The sequence below is a fragment of the Abramis brama genome (assembly GCF_963993115.1).
Source record: "Abramis brama genome assembly, chromosome: 21".
In the NCBI taxonomy this organism is placed as follows: Eukaryota; Metazoa; Chordata; class Actinopteri; order Cypriniformes; family Leuciscidae; genus Abramis; species Abramis brama.
Window position 1 is genome coordinate 32,138,634 of NC_139983.1, and position 21,393 is coordinate 32,160,026.

A 21,393-nucleotide genomic window follows, 5' to 3' on the forward strand; every position below is an offset into this window, starting at 1 on the left:
GCTTACCAGAATGTCATCCATTATGACACACAGTTATTGAGCATGGCGTGCAGAACAAGACAAACAACACTACAATTTCTGGTGGCTTTTAATACGTGTGTAACATTCACTCGACTTCTGACTCGAGTTGAAATCCCTTCTACATTTTCGCTGTTTGTAGTTCACAAACGAGAAACTACATTGCCCAGAGTTCCTGCATATTTTCCTCGACGTTGATTGGTTGCGCACTGACACGCCCCCTCATGGTTGTTCCTGGCGAACTGCATGTCAAGTTTAACGCAGCCACAAGACGAGCGGATAATGTGCCAGCTTCAGCACAGACTGTCATTTGTGCGTTTATGATGGCATTAAACTGCAGCACATTGAGTCGTCTTATCTCTGGAGCTCAGACCGCGATAGAGGCCTGCGCACAGCGGGCCGTTCAACAGACATGTGGGAGATACAGAGTGTGTCGAAGGTATTCCAGTGTCACTCCCGAAGAGAACACACTGGAGCAGGTGTGTGTGTCAGACTCTGCCGGTACATCTGACACAAATGCACAGGTAAGATATCATACATATCTTAAAAATTCATGTTTTAAAACTTAAAAAAGTGATATTTAATAACGTCACAAATGATTATCTGATACACTTGGGTTTGGGATTGTGTAACTCTTGCATTTGGCTAACATCCCAAATTCTGACTTGCTAATATCTGTTAATGTCTTTCAAAACGGAATAACGTTTATTCCGTTTGTTGGTTTTGTTGATGTGTGATTGCTGTTACTATGTATATACTATACGAGTTGTTTGTTTTCTGTTAGCGTAATATAAAGTATTTTAATGTGTATAAAGTAGCCCCAAAGATATTTGGAAACATAAGCCACATTTAAACATTTATGATTGTCAAAACCATAATACATATATATATATAATGTATTTTAATACATAATATTAAGCTATATATATATATATATATATATATATATATGATGGCTATCTGACATGCACATATGATATATATATGATGGCTATCTGACATGCACATATGATATATGATGGCTATCTATGATGGCTATCTGACACGTTTATGCTTCATTCAAGAATGGGTGCTGAACATAATGGTTTGAAAGTGTGACAAATTATAAATGCTTCTTTCTTTAAAACAGTTGGGTCATAAGACCCTCACTAAAGTATCAAAGCAGACATATATCAGTCATGGATGTCACGTGATATATACCATGAAAAACCGTTATGCATTATCTCTTGCCATCAAAGAGTTTACACAAACTAGCCAATGGCCAACAAAATGAAGAAAATTAAGTCTAAATATCATATTTTGTACAATATAACTTGTTTTTCAAAAATTATAACAGAAATACTCCCTTAATATGAACTTTGCAAAAGCTTGCAAAAAAACTAAATAGCTGAATAGTTATTTTAAAGGGGACATATTATGCAAAATTCACTTTTATAAGGTGTTTGAAATCAAAATCCACCCATTCTTGTTTTTATAATCCCCATGAATCATAAACAGTCTCTCCAAACAAGTGGTTCCAGATTTGTAGTTCCAGTAGCCCCGCCTGGTGACAGTTTGCTCTATTAGCATAGATCCCGCCCTGAGAGAGACGCATTTCTGTTTCCTCGCTGTAGCAGCTCAAGATATACAATGTCTGCACCAAAAAAAAAAAAAAATAAACCATTACAAATGTTCTGTTATTAGATGCACCAACGAACATAAGAATCTCCATAGACTCCTATCATCTGAGCCTCTGAGGACACATGGTTGAATTTCTTTTATGAAGGAAATGTGCAGAAGAAAGTTGTTATATATTTGTGCAAATCATTTTACGCCGACTGCTTCACGAACAAGAGTCAGTTTAGTTCTGGATTTGTACAAAAGTGTTTCTGAAAGATTTTTAGCTTAACATGACGGTACATGCTAGTCGATGAGTTGAATCAACTACATACATTTATCCACTAACCATTCAGAAACGTCCAGTTGCGTTCTAACATTTCCCGAGTCTCTCCATCAGTGTCCGGCTCCGGTTCACACATGTAAGGCTGAACACCTACGGACAAATTCTGACATTTTTGCAGCGTGAGATTCTCCAGTTCTGTTGTTGCCGGAGGATCTGAAGCAGGAGCTGCAAAGGCTCCGCCCTCTTCTGGAAAGGGGGCGGGGAGTCGCAGCTAATTTGCATTTAAAGATACACACAAAAAACGGCATGTTTTTGCTCACACCCAAATAGGGGCAATTGCTATAATTAATGAACTGTGGGGTATTTTGAGCTGAAACTTAACAGACACATTCTGGGGACATCAGAAACTAATATTCCATCTTGTGAAAGGGGCATAATAGGTCCCCTTTAAATACTGAGTGTATTTTATATATAAAATCTATTCAGACAGGGTTTTCAGGGCTGTTCAGTAGCAAAAGCACATAATACAATACCTCTTTCACTAGATCTCAAATCATCTTTTTGGCGTTTATATAAAGTTGGATATATAAGTATACCCAACTTTATCTGCATACAATCATAACTTGCGTAAGGCCGGCAATATATACTGTATAGCATATCTCAACTGCTTGATTGCTTGTATGTTCGCAAAATGTACAATATTATCGCCCAACTCTATTATAGTTGTTAAATGCATATTATACCATATAAGGCATATTATAAATATTAATATCATTACTTTTTTTATAAAGCTGCTTTGAAACAAGTATTTCATGCCTGCCTGCCACACTTAATTATTTACCTGATTAGTTGTGTGTTCTCCATGTACTACACTGTGTTATGTAACTGTGGATAAAAACTCTTTTGTTCTGCTGATCTGATCATGTTCTGGTTGTTGTTTCCGGCAGGTCCGAGAGCTTGTGGTTGCAGGTGGTCATCGGCGAGTTCTGAAGGACGTCCTGCCTTTCTCTGCATTTCTTACGGACTCTTTTGGACGGAGGCATAATTACCTTCGCATTTCCCTCACTGAGAAATGTAACCTCCGCTGTAAGTCTCTCAAACACTGCATGCTTTGTAGAAAGACATCGGCTTCATGAATATGCAAATTAGCCCCAACTCCATTCAATATATAGGCTACATCATATAGCCTACATCATTCACCCGCTCCTGTCCCTTCTTAAAGGTGTTGTTTCTGTGGAAAAGCCTCGGCCCGCGCATTGACAGGATTGGTTACATGTTTGTGATGTCAAGTCAATTTCTATAGAGCTGGTAAGTCCCGCCCCTTCCGCTAACCCCACTGGACCTCTAGGTTGAAAAATCGTCAATGCAAGTGAATGTGAGAAAATAATTATTTTCTGGTCTCGTTTGAATTTTGCCATGAATGTGAACATATGTTGTCTGTGAATTTTTAATATAATTTTTCGTGTGAAGAATGCTACAGTTTAGCAGGTAGAAGTTTGATACGGTTAGACTTTGTGTGAGAGCACTTTGTGGACTACAACTAGTTTTTACATCAGATGGGAATCTGAAGAAAGAACAGCCCATTTGGTTTGAATGGTGACATTTGGGTACAAAACACACAGGCATCTCGATCTGTCTCCATAGATCATCGCAGCATTAGCACCGTGATTTGACAAGTGGAGGGAAAATGTGTTATGGGGTGACGTCACATAGGCGACATGTAGTCTTTCTCGTTATGTCTTTTCCACAACTGCTAGCCAAAGAATCATACAATATACTGTCCAACTCGTAACATGAAAAATTATATAAAAACATTCATGGCACAATTCAAAGGGGACCAGAAAATAATTATTTTCTCACATTCACTTGCATTGACGATTTTTCAACCTAGAGGTCCAGTGGGGTTTTACGGATGGGTGGGACTTACCAGCTCTATAACGCTTTATACAATACAGATTGTTTCAAAGGAGCTTTACTGGGATAAACAGAAAAATAATGATTCAATGATGCAAACAGAGTTCAATTCTGCTGTAAAGCAGCTCTAAAAAGACAATAGTGTCATTGTTCAGTTTTAAGTAGAACATACTCAGCAATGGTGTTGACTGGTGAATTTGCACAAGGTTTGTCTTAAAGCATATTAAAAACACCACATAGACATATAAACAACATTTGAAAATCAGTTTTCACCACAAGGGGACTCCCATTGAATATTTTTTTTTACAGATTTTTTAAACAAAAAATGTAAGAGATATAACCATTTCAAATAAATTGTTACACCTTTTGCATTCTGGTCTGTTTTGACCCAAAAGTGAACTTTGGCTTTGAAATCATGCTGATTTTTATTTTATTTTATTTTTTCACTCAGACACATTTGTTGTGTTTTGTTTATAAATATGTTTGCACAAAGCAAACACCCACACAATAATTTTGAAATTAAAATAAAATGACTAAAACAGATTAATGTCTTAATCTGTTTGTAGAGCAACATTTCATAGTCTTAATTTAATAAAGGAAAGAGGGTTTGGAAAAGAAAAAGTCCACATTTCACTTTTCCACCTATTGATGAACCACTGCAATATGAAAAAGAGAGTCAAGCTGTTTATCATCTTCATTTTTTTTATGCAAGTTTATGCAAGTTAAGTGAATCTACTTTGTTTAACAGCATTTCCGAGTAACATTGATGTTGTTTTAGTGTTGTTTCGTTAGAAAATACATGTACAAATCATACATTTTGATTGTTTTGACCAGTCATGAGTTAAGTTAATTTAATTAAATCCATTGAAGTTAATGGAGTTCACACTGGTAATTCTTATATTACAGTTCTTATAAATTTAATCTAATGATATATTCAAATAAAATGTCTCATACATATTAATAAAATATATATGTTTTCATAAATTTTTAATTTTTTTTTAATGTGAATGAAAGTGATCAAATGTAATGTTAATAAAACTTAATAAAGAACATGATTTCTGCATGAAGTCGGTCGAGGTGAAAACAACGATAACTCCCATGATTCCACACTCCTTCACGGCATCATCAAGCCAATAATAATAATCTTCGTTATTGTTGTGAATATGTGACCTCTAACGGTGAAACGTACAATAATGATTAGTTTCTGTATTCCTCAGGTCAGTACTGTATGCCACAAGAAGGAGTGAAACTCAGCCCTCGCTCTCAGCTCCTAACAACAGAGGAGTTACTGACGTTAGCCAGACTCTTCGTGCGACAGGGGGTGAACAAGATCCGGCTGACTGGAGGAGAACCTCTCATTCGCCCAGACGTCCTGCATATCATAGGTACGTTTTACACCTTCTGTTAGCTTTGTTAATGCTTGTTAACTTTGAATCATAAGACAGAAGTGATATAGATATCTCGGACATGTTGGAAATCGAAATGACAATCAGTTCGTGCTTTTAATGTACATATTTCAATGTGGATATTTTAACTAAGAGACTAAAGGTACAAGAGGCTAAGGTTGAAATATAAAAAAATTAGAAAAAAATAAATAATTTAACAAATTAGAATTTAAATGAATTAGTCATCTTTTTGTAGGCATTTCGATTGAAATTGATGGCGTATTGATGCCAGAGGAAATGGCACTATAGAGATGGTGCTTTTAGTGTCTGTGTATTGACGCAAAAACCCTAGAAATTAAATTTAACATATTAAAAAAAATAAGTTTTATATAATTTATTTTATCTTTAATAAAATTTGTGTATGGAATATTCCATAATGTATCTGCTAATTCCTTTAATCAGTGTTTAAATAAAATAAAAAAGAAGAAACCGCATCTTCCAGATTTCATTTCTGGTTTAAAAAAGGAAAAAGGAATGGACGCAAAAGTACACAGACCATGTACTGCATGTTTCATGCTTATTGGCTAATATTCTAAAAATCAAGCATGACAAAACAAGGATGCAGCCAGAAACGCTAATTAAACTTTGAATAGTTGACCTTTTCTCTTTTTTTCTTTCTGAAAGCGGAATTGAGGAAGTTGGAGGGCCTGAAGACCATTGCAGTCACCACAAACGGCATGAATTTGAGCCGGCTGTTGCCCGGTTTGAAGAAAGCTGGAGTGGATCTACTCAACATCAGCCTGGACACCCTGATCCCGGCCAAATTTGAGTTCATCGCTAGACGAAAAGGTGCTGTTGATCAGTCACTGAAATATAACACCTATATCCGAACAGAGTTTGTGTTCCTCCAGGACGGATGTAGATAGGTGCAGATAGACAGCATGAGGTGTCCTGGATGAAGGAAGGGGAATGTCTTGCAGCTCAATGGTAGAAGCAGAACATAGAGAGCCGTTTAGCTCCATTGTTTAGGGCCCTATGCTTTCCTATGCTAAATGAAATCCTAAAATTTTCGATGAATAAATAAAAAGCAGGTCAGTACACTTACATCAAATCGTGATATAGACTAGTGTCTGTGAATATTAAACTGCAAAAAGACTATTTAAATATGAATCCCGCATGTTCTGTGTGTCTCTGTGTGTGAAAAAAACACACACACACACACACACACACACACACACACACACACACACACACACACACACACACACACACACACACACACACACACACACACACTGAAGCTCGTGTGACGCTTGCAGTGTTTTCAGCCTTTTCCACCTCTCTATATGAGGACATGAGTGCATGAACTTCATCTCCAGAGTCTCTTCATTAGCATTTTACCATTTCATTTGAGAAAAACTATCGTCATATCATAAACGCACAGAAACTCAAAGGTCTTCAAGGCAACCCGTCAAAATAAAATAACTTGAAATTGCTACAGAAATATATTGCTGTTGTACTGTAGAATTAAGCTATGTCTCAATGTAATAATATTACTAACACTAATAATAATAATAATAATAATAATAAATTATTATTAAAACCTTCTTTTGTGCAGCACTTTGTTTGACAATTTTTATTTTTAAATTTCATATGATTAAAAGATTAATTAAATTAATGTTTTACGCCTTAATTTGATTGCCTGGAAAATTTAAATACACAACACAGAATTTCTGAAATAAAAAAAAACTTTTCTTAGAAATGAAATTTTATTTTTAAATGGACAAATTGTTATTTTTATTAATTCAATTAATTAGACATGCTTTTTGATTGTATTTAAACCATTAAAATGGAATCCAGAAAACTTAAAACAGAAAACACAGTATTTAGGTATTTAGGGCCCTAAACATGTAATTTTATGTTAAACCTTTAATAAATTGTTGTTAAGTTGTATACGTTTCATGATTTCAATTAATTAGACATGCTTTTTGATTATTAAAACTTAATTTAGCCACTAAAATGTCCAAAAATAAATAAATAAAACGGATTCCACAAAAATGTAAACGGAAAAAGCGGAATCTGGGAAAAAATAAAATCGATTTCATAGGGCCCTAATTGTTGATCTCAAACATAGAAAATGATTAACAACAGGTTTATGAAGATGTACAGTCAGTGTAAGAATGTAAAAGCTCCATGTTCTCATTTCAGAACCAAAACACATTGCAGAAAAAACTATGTACAAAAAAAGTGTACAGTGTAACTTCCATCAGTAGGGTTTCTTTCATAACTCTAACCCAATTTAAGTCTTGATACATTGTGTCAAAACGTTTGTCTTAGCTAAATTAACATGTTCTAATTAGAAGCTGTCCAGTGTCCAGTCAGACTTTGAAGGGTATTTAATCATTCATTAGTAAACTTGTAATGCCAAGTATTTAAGCTTTACAATAGCAGTATTGTGACAACTAACTGACACAAACATTTCAGAGACTATTGGACTGCATGTTTTTACTAGAAAATAGATTGAAATATATACGGCTATGGAATTTAGCTGCAGTTGTGAAAGTCACATTGGCAACCATTATTTCAAATGGTCTTGCCTACAATACTTTCTAATTGATGCTCAATATTGGTACCACCTGCAGGGTTTCATAAAGTGAGGGAAGGCATTGAAGAGGCTATTGACATGGGCTACAATCCAGTCAAGGTAATGTACCTTTCTCAAAACATGGGATTTAGACTTTTGATGTATGAAATGATCAATGTCTAAGGTTACAGCTTCAAATATGTGCAAAAGTTCTAGAAAACAGTGTTAAATACTGTTATTGTTAAAAGTAACCAAATGCTGGAGATACGTAAACTCACTTCAGGGCATGTATTACTACCTTTCTAGCAACACACAAAAAAAGTTTGTTGTTAATATTCATTTTCTTAAAGTTCACCCAAAAATTCTGTCATCATTTACTCACCCTCAAGTTGTTTCAAACCTGTATGAATTTCTTTCTTCTGCTGAACACAAAAGAAGATATTTTGAAGAAAATGGGTAACCAAACAGTTGATGGATCTCATTAACTTCTATAGTATGGAAAACATACAACTATATAACTCTGTTCTCAGGTGAACTGTGTGGTCATGAGAGGTCTGAATGAAGACGAGTTGATTGACTTTGTGTCACTGACAGAGAGGAAACCATTGGATGTGAGATTCATTGAGTACATGCCGTTTGATGGTAAGATTATGCTAAAGTCAAAGAGAGAAGTCTTCATTGTGCACTTGTTACAGGTTGTAGGATAATTGGCACGTAAATTGTAAAGGTTGCAGTTTCTGCCCCAGTTCTCTAATCGTATTAGTAGTGCAGAGTATTATCTTTCCAGGTCAGTGAGACTTTGTTTTCCTCAGGATTTATTTTCATAACACATGTAACACAGTCCACATTCTGGTGATGTTTTAGGCCAAGAATCTTTTAAGTCATATTCACCACTAAATTGGTTTAACAATGTGCATAAACAAGTTTCAACTGGATTCTTGGTTCTTGCCCTGGAGGTTCAATACTACAGCAATCACTCCAATAGCAAACTGACTAGATACTGTGATCATTTTAGATTAATTTTCTTTCTTGTTTTGAAGTTGCAGTTGTAGTGAAACACTCCAAGTTTGAGTTAAATATTAATATCTTTCTTCACACTTTGCCTTTTAAATACAGGGTCATTCCATGTCAAATCAACCAACATTTTGGAAACTACCCCGGCTCATATTTTTGGTTTTATTTCTGAAGAAAAACAAACATAAGTAGTGACAAAAGTCAAAATATTAAATGTCATGGATGTATATTTATGGAGTAATCCACTATTTTGTAGAGTGGGGTCAAATGACAATTTTCACCTGCGATTTGGAGCCTTTGGGGGAAAAACACAAGAAGTGCTTTTTCCCATTTTTGAACTGTCACCGTTGACATATAATGCAACAAAGATTGCTAAAGTAAACAGATTTTACTAATAGACCTACCAATCTCTGTGTAGAAATAACATAATGATGCTGCCATCTTTCTAAAGTCATTTTTACCCCAACGCAATTTGGCTCCAGGTGAAAATCTCAGTCTTTCACTAGAAAAGAAATTATCAAAATGTTAATGAACATGATCTGCCATTTAATCCATGTTTGGAGAAACCATTTTTACATAAACAACATTCATCTGCTTTACATTTTTCTAAGCGTCTTTACACACATTGGCTGTCTCTGTAGGTAACAGATGGAACTTCAAGATGATGGTGAGCTTTCAGGAGATGCTGGACTGTATAAAGCAAAAATGGCCCAATCTGGAACCTGTGCCTGGAGAGGAAACCGACACAGCCAAGGTCAGCCCAGCTCCAGACTGATAAATAAATCACTGGCCATGAATCATTCTCAATGTTAAACTCTCATTGGAGCATTGTTTTGGCTCATTGCTGAGGTTATTTCCAGTTACTGTGCAGTTATTATCCATTGGTCTGTAAATGTTTTGTAACTTTCTCATGTTATTAATAGGCCGAAAAGCTTTTATCAAAATATTCCTTTTGCAATTGTCATGATTTTTCCCTAAACCTAACTACGTCCTATAATATTTATACTCTAACGCGTCTACACATCGACGTCGGCTGGGTGCTAATCCTATACTCTAGCGCGTCTACACATCGACGTCGGCCGAGTCTAACCCTATACTCTAGCGCATCTACACATCGACGTCGGCTGAGTCTAACCCTATACTCTAGCGCATCTACACATCGACGTCGGCCGAGTCTAATCCTATACTCTAGCGCATCTACACATCGACGTCGGCCGAGTCTAATCCTATACTCTAACGCATCTACACATCGACATCGGCTGAGTCTAACCCTATACTCTAGCGCGTCTACACATCGACGTCGGCCGAGTCTAATCCTATACTCTAGCGCATCTACACATCGACGTCGGCCGAGTCTAATCCTATACTCTAACGCATCTACACATCGACATCGGCTGAGTCTAACCCTATACTCTAGCGCGTCTACACATCGACGTCGGCCGAGTCTAATCCTATACTCTAGCGCATCTACACATCGACGTCGGCCGAGTCTAACCCTATACTCTAGCGCATCTACACATCGACGTCGGCTGAGTCTAATCCTATACTCTAACGCATCTACACATCGACGTCGGCTGGGTGCTAATCCTATACTCTAACGCATCTACACATCGACGTCGGCCGAGTCTAACCCTATACTCTAGCGCATCTACACATCGACGTCGGCCGAGTCTAACCCTATACTCTAGCGCATCTACACTTCGACGTCGGCTGGGTGCTAATCCTATACTCTAGCGCCTCTACACTTCGATGTCGGCTGGGTGCTAATCCTATACTCTAGCGCGTCTACACATCGACGTCGGCTGGGTGCTAATCCTATACTCTAGCGCGTCTACACTGGGTGCTAATCCTATACCCTAGCGCGTCTACACATCGACAGCGGCTGGGTGCTAATCCTATACTCTAGCGCGTCTACACATCGATGGCGGAAGTCTCGAGCAGTTCTCAGAGAATCTCCCCCAAGAAGATGCAAGGCTGGAGGATCTCAGACAAATTTCATTGAGAATCCCACCAGCTAACACGAATACAACAGTTTTTATAGAATAGGGAGGTATGGCAAAATGATATGAATTTGATTGGTTCTTCATATGCAAACCCTTCTGTTACTAGGTAAAGCAAACTTTGTTTTAATGATTACTTCATTGTTAATCACAAGGCTTTAGTCATTTGTCTAGTTTCATTTCCCATATTTGTTATTTTTACACTCACACAACCAAAGTAAAAGGGGTATGGCAACAAAACATACAACATTCAAAAACACAGGATAGAACGTTTTAGTACATTGTGTTTCAAAGTGTTATCATGTTAGGCCTAAAAAGAGACATAAGGTTAGATGTTAGAAACATGGTTAGTTTAATATACAGTTTACTATTTTATCTATTAAAAATACACCACACAATCTTGAATCGTGAAGTATCAGCGGATAAGCCCTCATGTGTGTATTTCTGTGTTGTGCGTTCACAGGCGTTTAGAGTACCGGGATTTCGAGGCCAGATGGGCTTCATTACCTCCATGTCAGACCATTTCTGTGGTTCCTGTAACCGCCTGCGCATCACGGCCGATGGCAACCTGAAGGTTCGCGTTGTGTTTGATGTTCCTTACACACCTTTATGCTTCTCACCCAGCTTTCTACTCTGTGTTTTATATATATGTGTGTGTGTGTGTGTTGGCATGCTATTAGGTTTGCTTGTTTGGGAATTCAGAGGTGTCTTTGAGGGATATTCTGCGCTCTGGAGCCCCTGAAGAGGAACTACTGCACATCATAGGGGCAGCAGTCGGGAGGAAGAAGAAACAGCATGCAGGTAAAGACACACACACACACACACACACACACAGGCTGTGTCTGAAATCGCCCCCCATACCCCTAAATAGGGCACTATTTGAGGGAACAGCCAGTTGTAGTGGTGTCCAAAACCATAGTGGACGTTATCGAGCTCACTCATTCAATCCCACAATGCACCGCAATAACGAGTGTACAACCAATGCATGCTCAACGGCTAGAGAATACCCATCATGCACTGTGAGAGTCGTGCACTGAATGAATTCCCGCATCTGACCAGAAGATGGCGCTGCAGCTCAATCATCCATGCATCAATTTTCCAAACCGCTGGTCCAATGTAGGTACAGATTAATCATATAGGTATAAATTCATTTTTAAATTGATTATTACATTGTTTAATTAAGGTTTATACATGCTAGTTCAAGATAAATATTTTTATTACTACTGGAGCTGCCAATCTTGCAAAAAATTATTAAACGGCAAGCTCAAACTATGCAGCAGCACTTCCGGCTCACTCAGTGTCTGAATTCACTCACTGGTTTTCATTCACTCCTTCAAGTGGACTATATTAGTGAACTAATGTAGGGAATAGTGAATGAGGGTATAGGGGGTGATTTTGTACACAGCCACACACTCTTATGTCATGTCTACGTACGTCATCATGTACTTTTTTTTATTGAATATAACTTTCTTTTCTTTTTTAGTAAACAAGCTACAGTTAGTCCAAAATGCAGCCGCTAGAGTTCTTACTAGATCAAGAAAATATGATCATATAACACCGATTTTATCATCACTACATTGGCTACCTATAAAGTTCCGTATTAATTATAAGGTATTGCTACTGACTTATAAAGCCCTAAACGGCTTAGCTCCAGTCTATTTAGCGGATCTTCTATCACCCTATAATCCATCGCGCTCTTTAAGATCATAAATTCAAGGCTTTTGGTCATACCTAGGATATCCAGATCCACCAAAGGAGGGAGAGCATTTTCACATTTGGCTCCAAAACTCTGGAATAGTCTTCCTGATACTGTTCGTTGCTCGGACTCGCTCTCCCAGTTTAAAACTAGATTAAAGACGCATCTTTTCAGCCAGGCATTCATATAATATTGTTAATCTCACAGTTTCAAACTACAATCCGGCCTCTAGTTCATAAATGCCAGAGGAGAACTGGCCCCCGACTGAGCCTGGGTTCTCCCAAGTTTTTTTTTTTCTCCATTAGGTCACCTGATGGAGTTTTAGGACACCATTAGGCCGCTTGATGGAGTTTTTTCGGTTCCTTGCCACTGTTGCCTTTGGCTTGCTCAGTTGGGGATATTTTGGGGATATTTTAATTTTATTCTATCAATCAATAAATTCCACTAGAAACAAACTTTGTTGTATTATTTTATTTTAATACTGTGAAGCTGCTTTGATACAATCTGTATTGTGAAAAGCGCTATACAAATATACTTGATTTGATTTGATTTGATTTTTTCTTCAGGGATGTTGAATTTATCTCAGATGAAGAACAGGCCGATGATCCTCATTGGTGGGTGACAGCTGTACGTAATACACTTCCCACATCACTCGCTCTGCTTCTCTGTTTTCACTCACAGGGTTAAGGGTGATGGACCAGTAGAAAAAATTAAAAATTGTCTGCAAAGTACATGCCAGTCAAATTAACAAAACAGTATTATTATTATATATTATATATATTATATATTATATTATATATATATTATTGAATGCATTTACATTTGAACTCAAGCAACCTGTCTATATTTTTGTTTTCCATAAAGATATGTATATTTTGATGAACTAGGGGTGTGCGATATTGACAAATAATAATGATTTCTGTGAAGCTGTGAATTATGCTGATTCACTGAGATGGACCCCTGACATCAGGTTTGTGTGTTTATGCATGTTTTGGCCTGAGGTTTTGCTGCATTTGCACAGTTCTGCCCAGCAGGGGTCACCAGCGTGTGGCGTTTCGAACGCTTCAAAACAGTGAATCATTTTGCGACGCAATTGGTTCCTCCCATCACTATGTACAGCTGTAGCTTTGTTAGCAACTATTTTAGTTGGCAAAATGGAGTAAAAATAGACTGCTACTTGCTTCAAATGAGAATCCTCACACATTTAAGCTAAGCTCACGTCACAGTCTCCTGGCTCACACATTATTCCTGACACCAATATTTAAACTATTCATAAAAGATGAATCACTATCTGCACAAAGCTAGTGACATACTCAATGATTCCAGCTTCCACATCATTAAAACAACAATCAAGATATTATCGTAGATGATTTACATCGCACAAGACACACACCCCTACCAACAACCAACATTTATTGTTAATTAGCCACCCCTGTTCCCTCAGGTAAACATGTATCCATTACCCAGATTTCCAGCAGTGGAGGATTGATGTTCAGAAGTTCAGTATTGCTGAATGTGTGTGTCCTTGTTCACAGGTGGAGATCACAGCTGGCCTCTTCCTCTCATCCACAGCACTGATCCAGCAACCTCTTCTTTACCACACTACACTCAACACTTTACTAGTCATGTTCATCAGGACGACACAAGCACTTTTGTTGATGATGCACAAGGCTTGACTCATTTTCATAGAAAGGATAACCCCATGATGAGCATTAATACTCTAAGACACATGCGCGCATTGGCACTTTGCAGTTTCGATTCGATGACCGAATCTCATCGTCAGGTGAATCCCGGAGCCTCAAAACCCCCTCCTACACACATGTTTCCCTGGAAGTCTCGCCCAACACAGCGACAGTCCAGAACATTGGCTCCTGTCCCCCTTCTCAGTGCACTACTCTCGACGGACAGATTTAGAGATTCATCACTGCAGTTTGCACGCCACTGCCACAAAAAAACAGGGTTCGATTTGAAAATGCCTCGTACAGACGCACAATCGTCCAGCTTTGATGGAACCTCTGATCGGTTGACCCACACTGATGCCCAGGGTAAAGCCTCCATGGTTAATGTGGGCAGTAAGGCGGTGACTTGTCGCACAGCCACAGCTTGTGGTAAAGTCATCCTGGGTCCAAAAGCTTTTCATCTGGTGTGTGTCAACCAGCTCGCCAAGGGCGATGCCCTAGCGGTAGCACAGCTAGCGGGCATCATGGGTGCCAAGCAGACCTCATCCCTCATTCCCCTCTGTCACCCGCTTCCTCTGGACCACGTTTCCGTTACCATTGAGCCGCTGGAAGAAGCACATGCCGTCATCGTGAAGGCGACCTGCCAAGCCACGGGCCGCACAGGAGTGGAGATGGAGGCTCTGAGCGCCGTTACCGTCGCCTCGCTAACTCTCTACGACATGTGCAAGTCAGTCAGCCGGGACATTATCATCACTGACATCAAGTTACTCAGCAAGACGGGTGGGCAGAGAGGAGATTTCCATCGCTGAGCCGACTCCTAAAGAACGCACATCTTACCTTAGTTCTTCTCTCTAGAGCGACATCAGTTTTTCTCCAGCAGAATGTGCCTTCAGATGCCTCTAGCTGATCCACTAATTGAGCCAACGAAGTGTGATTTACTCGAGCAAGAATCATTTACTTGACACAAAGAATACTATATTTTGGTCTAGATTTATTTTGATAATGATAATGAGCAGTATTTCTATGAGGATACCTATTTTACTCTGAAAAGGTTTTGCCTACCTGAGCAAAAATTGAGCGAAACTGTGGTCTGGTTATTCATTTGATTTAAAGGTTTCACCTTTAAAAAAATTTGAGAAATGTTTCTGTGGTCAGTTTTTTGTTTGTTTTCCCATATAATGAAAGTCAATAGGGTTTAGTGTTGTTTAAAAAATATAAAGAACAAAAAGTGCATTCAGGTTTGGAACAACACTAGGGTTGAGTAGTTGATGAAACTATCCCTTTAAAACAAAATGCATATGACTGGAAAATGTACAAACCTGGAGTTATCATTTTAGCTCTTCCGGTTCCATCGACCTGAAGTCAGTGGGTTCGGGGTTAAATGCCTGAAATAAGGTCTTAAAGTCGGCATGAAACCGATGATGCACTAGTATTCTCTTTTCTATCGTGACGTATATCCAAGTGAAACAGCTTCTTGAACAAGAAAAAGTTGTAGGGCAGGACTTGATTTTATCCATCAAGAATTGATTGGATTGTTGTGGTTTATTTCATGAAGCAAGCAGAGAATTTCTTTTTTAATACTAGTGAAGCGGTGTACCGGACGGGCCGCCAGCATTTGTCAATTATAATTTTCTGATCAAATTGCTCAAATTTACAATGTAGAATTTGCTCCATATTTTAACTGCAATAATAAAATGTTTGAATGACAGATCCACCTGATGTGTTTGGTCAACTGTAATGGATACATATAATTATTTAACTTCTTATTACTGTAAAGTCATGCATATAAACTGACTTCCTAATGTTGGCCCGGACACTGCAGTTTGTTCAGAAGAGGGCATTGTTACACCGTGAGAAACAACTTCTTCATCTGTGAGAACTGCCATCACGGAATGAAAGGAAGACTGTTTGCCTGGGATATTATCAGTGATTTAAGAGCCAGCTGTACAGGAGTGTAACTCAAATAAAAAATAAAAAAATTGTGCAGATGTCAGTGAAACAAGTTTATTTTTACTCTACAAAATGTCACATGGAAAGGGGGTCAGGAGGGTTTGAGGGTCGAACCATAATATATAAATCAGGGATGGGCAACTTCTGACGTCTTGCAGAGTTCACTGAAACACTCCTGAACAAGCCAACCAAGCTCTGCACGATCACTAAAGCCACAGACTGGATTGGGTTGGATCTGAACTCGACTGGACGTTCAGGACTGAAGTTGCCCATTCCTGGCTTGCCATTCTCATACAAACTATCTGACAAATATCAATCACTATATAGTTATATTTATACCACTTCTGTCATAATATTGTGTATACATACAAAATATAGCAAACTAAATAAATAGAGCTTCAATTTACAGGGAAAAAAAATCATTTCCACATTCTTCAGACTTTAATTTGACCTTTTCCTCTTTCTATGATGGTGTACAAAAGATTTGAGAACTATACATCTATTGTGTCAAATCAGCCTTTAAAAGTGTGCATTTGGCACAAATACAACCTCAAAATCAGGGGTGGAGCGTTTCATGTCACAGATAATAATAATAATAATAATAATACACCGGTATTATCAAAGAAACACACCTATGCACAACTCGAGCCAATAGGGAAAACATCAAGTGCATTATTGGACCAAGCAGAAGTGTGAGGCAAAACATTCTCTTTCAAAAATATCTAGATATAAAAGTGAGTGATACATTTAGGCAGTTTTTCTTACTGTACTCAGATGCAGTTTGATTACAATAACTGTCTTATTATTACTTCGTTATAACATGTATAGAAGATAAACAATCAATTTTCTTTACCCTTCATATCACGGCCCATATCATATCTATCAATATTCAATCCAACAAAAGGTTTAGTGTTATAAAAAAACAAAACAAACAAACAATGGAACTTGGATTATTGGATAAATTTACACCTATTTACGAAGGCCTGATTTCTTAACTACAAAAATATACTTAAATTTTCATATTTTTTTATCAGCCTTTGGCTCCTCAGGTTTGTGGTGCAGGAAAAGTTTGTCCTACAAAAAAGTGCATCAAGCAACTATAGCTACATCTTTTCCTTTCTGTTTTGGACAATCAATGACCAAATATACATACATACATACAAAAAAAAGTAATAATACAAATAATAATACTGAAGATTTGAATACTCCGTGGATCTGGAAAGACAGAACACCAAGGTGTCTGCAAAACCAGTCCTCTCGTGAACAATAAAGACGTAAAGGAAATAAAATAGCCCAAAACACCCCGATATTAATTTGGCAAGGGGATCATCTTTTTTAGATAATTAGATAATCAGATGCAAGATTATAAAATTGTCCAACAAAGTACATGCCTTCGTGTTCATTTCGTTGCGCCCTGAACAGTAAATTGTGCAAACCCACATTCCTAATTGTGCGTGATCTCAAATGAATCGGCTCAAGCTTTTGGACTTTGCCGTAAGATCTCCATGGGGAATCCTTAAGAAGTGCAATCAAACTAATTACAGTTAAGCTAACTGAAACGTTCAGATTTAAATAGGCAATAATTGTCTTTTTCTAAATGTCCTAGACAACCCTCTGTGCTCTTTTCACCTCAAACCAAAAAGATTTTAAGCACAACTGTTGTACAAATCATACTGACTCGTAATAAGTGATCAAGTCATTAGTCACAAAACATGTGACCTAAAACAGATGGGACTGCAATTTGGTATATAGGTACACCATTGACAAAATATACATAAATATACACCTTTCAATTATTAAATCTAAATAAGTACACATAATGAGCTGATGCAAGTGAGAAAAGAGAGAATGACAGCACTGGCCCTTTGTAATGGCACTTGCAAGCTTAGCGTTGAAACTTGTGTTTTTTTTTGGACTGTTAATAAATTATCCCACTGGCTCAATGAAATATGGATAAGTCCATTCTCTCATACAGACACCCATCTTGTTTCTTAAGCAGGGTCAGGGGGCGCAGAGCAGTACCCACAAAAATGGAATATTAGCACTATTTGTGTCCATATTTAACCGTCTCTTTAAAAGATCAACACAATCAACTTATACAGAACGCCCGCTGTGACCCCGTATGGACCGATGACAGGAGGCCTGTCGCATGCTGTACTGAAAACAGTAGGATGCCTCTTGAGAAAAAAAAAAAGCTTTCAATACATAATGACCATCTCAGTGGACAGATGTTTGCACTCCTTCACATCTGTGTCTGTATCCAAATCAGTGGCCTCTCGTCTGGTGTCTTTTCTCTGCCATATCATGCCAACTACAAGGTCATTCATTCTGTGTACATCTGCAACCTTTGTCCTGACTACAGCTACTTAATATACACGTTTAAAAAATATGCACAATATATAATAAACAAGAAAACCAAAGTGGGTTACATAATGTTGTCCTCGAGTTAAAAGGTCCAAGTCTGAAATTCAGTGGAACTCGCTGGAAATCTTTAGATTTAGGAGACAACTTTTTTTTTCAGACCTGGAAAATAGCAGTATGTGTACCTAGTGTTTCTTAAAGATATATGTGAGGCATCATTCTGTGTAATATAATCAAGGCCCAAAGGTTCAGTATGTTAACCTGAAAAAGACACATGGTGTACTTGCTAGAATGCAACCTAAGAGCATTTTGGATAAAAGCTGCGGTTGTAGAGGACAGATAAGAGCATTTATGACCGATTCAAGGCCACAAAAGTATTCCAGTAACAACCTGATGGAGATGTATTATTGTGTTTCTTTGGTGTACCTTGAAGCGTAAAAAAAAAAAAAAAAAAGCGCTAAACACAAATAAACATGAAATATGAGAGTGGGTCTGCTTCTACATTTAAATACATAAATGCCATGACAATCCTATGGGCTCTTTTAACTGTTTGACACAATGAATGTAAAGGAGCTCGAATTTCTGCATTCATAATGTCATAATTCTTCCGGTTTTGTATTATTCTCTGTGTCTCTCTGTAAGTGTTATACTCTCGTCTGAATCTCCATCCAGGAGGTCCTCGGGATGCTGTTAATGTGTAGAGGCACTTGGGGAATGAGTATCCCAACCTGTAAGGCTGCATCCACAGTGTTACATTTCATACGTGGTAATCCCAACATCTAGCTTTGAACAATATTTCCTTTTTTATCTCCGTTTTCATGTTTAATAAGCACCAGCTGCATCCTTTAAATCAAAAAGCACAGTTGGATCCGAAGTTTAGAGTTACCAGATTTCCAAAAATGGGACTTTCTTTCAATCTCCCAAAGTTAGAGCAAGGGAACGGGCGGCTGAGAAAGGACAATAACCTTGGCTGGTTATAAGAATGAACAGAATGGACTCGACAAGTGATCCTTCTTGTATTGTGAGACCTCGCAGCGCCAGACTGCTCTTCTTGAACTTGTTGGACATCAGGTTGTGCATTTGGCCACAAAAACCAATAGTAAGATGTCAGTTTGAGTGTACATGACAAGAAGGAAGACAGAGAAGCAGAAACAAGAGGAGAGAGATTGCAGGCTATCCTTCACATAGGTCCAGACTATTTTACAGTGAGCCTGTCCATCTTTGAGCTTGTCACTGAGCAAAATGTAAAATATAGGGCAGTGTACAACATTTCAGGAGAGTTCCCCATCAGTCTGTGAATATAGGAAGTCTGGTCTCCTTTTGACTGTATTCACTGGGGTCAATAGTTCACCTTGGTGACTGGTCTTTCACGCCCCCCTCCATCCACCAGCTGGTTGACAGAGCGCTTGCGGTTGCGTTTAAGTTTCGAGTCCTTGTCAAAGACTTCACCTGAGCGAAGCGCCGACACAAGATCATCGAACTCTCCCACCTCCTCTGACACACTGCCGCCCACGCTTTTCTTCACTCGTCTCTCTCGTTCCCGCTGGTCCTTCAGCTGGGATGGATAAATGAACAGAGACAATGTCAAATAGCTGTGATCATACAGGGTATCAGCATCATATTGTCTTTTAAGCGCATATAAACACTAATCAGTGGATATCCTAATCATATGATAGAGGTCAATCTTGAAAATTTTGCTATTGTAATATGGCAGAGCTGTTCTGAGGTGATTCATGGTCTCATGAGTGACCACAATAAATAAATCTGCATCTGGGTCCTGCTACCAATCACTCCAGGGCTTATCGACTACATCGCTGCTGTCATCACGTATGGATGGTTTCCATCATACGGCATGTGTGAGAAATGTGTTTGTTGAAGTGCATGAGACTTCATGTACATGGTAAAAGTGACAAAGCCGTGCATTTTCATGTCCTAACAGTTATGATTTATTAGATAATGTAGACGGATTTGTGTGTTGTTTCACATGAGGCTGAAAATTGAGAAGTTAGGGGAAAGGAGAAAGAACCCTGTAGAAAAGCCATGCATAATATGATGTTATTTAATTGCAGCAAATTTTTTAAGGTGTCATCATGACATGAAGGATATTATTGTACCATTAAAACATCCTAGCTTAAAATGAAAACAAAAAACATTTATTTAAAACAAGTTCCAAAAGCGGCTTGTTTGACATCACAATGTCAAGTATATCTGGATACGACTGCCTCTGAAGCAAGAGACCCATTTACATCTTTGCACCATTGGTCGTGTCAATGGCTGTGGCTGCATTTTTTTTGGAACATTGGCTTTCACACGTCCAGTTTAGACAGTGTTTGCATCTCTGCTCAACACTTGAATACGGATATTTTTATTAAAAAAGCAACATTTTGAACAAAAATCTGACACAATCGCTTTTTTTCAAAGACTACAACATGCATAAGCAATGCTTTTATCATTTGTTTCTGCTTTTTTCCCCTAGTTTTGATCCAGAGATTCTGCACTCTTTCAGAAGATGCGTAATAGCGCCCCCTACCATATTACAGTGAAAACATGGCGTCAATTGCTGGGAAGCGTTGTCTCATAAATGACAGAAAATTCAGTCAGTGGTGGGGAAAGAGTTAACAACGTCCTGGATTGTGTCAGAGTGTGATTGGAGCATTTCACTGCAGATTGTTTTGTAGGGTTCACAAAGAAACTGTTGAAAGGTGAAGCAAGGGTAACTGTACTGGATGGGACAGTCATTGATACTTTTTTCTAGGCATTGACGTCAGCGATCCAGTGGCCGTTTACTGAGAAGCCTTAAAAGGTGAAAGCCCCGTTTTTGTGCAAAAACCTTTACCAACAATATAAGTAAACCTTAAGGAACATAAAATAATAAAAAAGGCTCAAGAAAACCAGCTGTTATAGATTAGA

General features: G+C 38.1%; 2 protein-coding genes across 7 annotated transcripts in view; one reads left to right on the plus strand and one right to left on the minus strand.

Moving 5' to 3' along the window:
- On the plus strand, positions 1-16,160 carry mocs1 (molybdenum cofactor synthesis 1). Of its 2 annotated transcripts, none has more exons than XM_084097261.1 (11): positions 1-542; positions 2,848-2,986; positions 5,032-5,199; positions 5,884-6,048; positions 7,842-7,903; positions 8,314-8,425; positions 9,439-9,551; positions 11,261-11,371; positions 11,478-11,598; positions 13,060-13,120; positions 14,029-16,160. In XM_084097261.1, exons 1-10 carry the CDS (start codon positions 243-245, stop codon positions 13,113-13,115), a joined length of 1,347 nt encoding a protein of 448 aa, XP_083953387.1. In that variant the 5' UTR covers positions 1-242; the 3' UTR covers positions 13,116-13,120; positions 14,029-16,160. The 2 variants fall into 2 exon arrangements, with proteins under 2 accessions (XP_083953387.1, XP_083953386.1); XM_084097260.1 differs by having other exon boundaries at positions 110-542; positions 13,060-13,107.
- A 2-nt stretch (positions 16,161-16,162) lies between these two features.
- The window catches only part of daam2 (dishevelled associated activator of morphogenesis 2), a 90,228-nt gene continuing 84,997 nt past the window's right edge, over positions 16,163-21,393 (minus strand). For all 5 annotated transcript variants that reach the window (XM_084097256.1, XM_084097259.1, XM_084097257.1 and 2 more), the window contains one exon: positions 16,163-20,038. In XM_084097256.1, the coding sequence (XP_083953382.1) occupies positions 19,823-20,038 (216 nt within the window). In that variant the 3' untranslated portion in view covers positions 16,163-19,822. The remainder of the gene's footprint in view (positions 20,039-21,393) is intronic.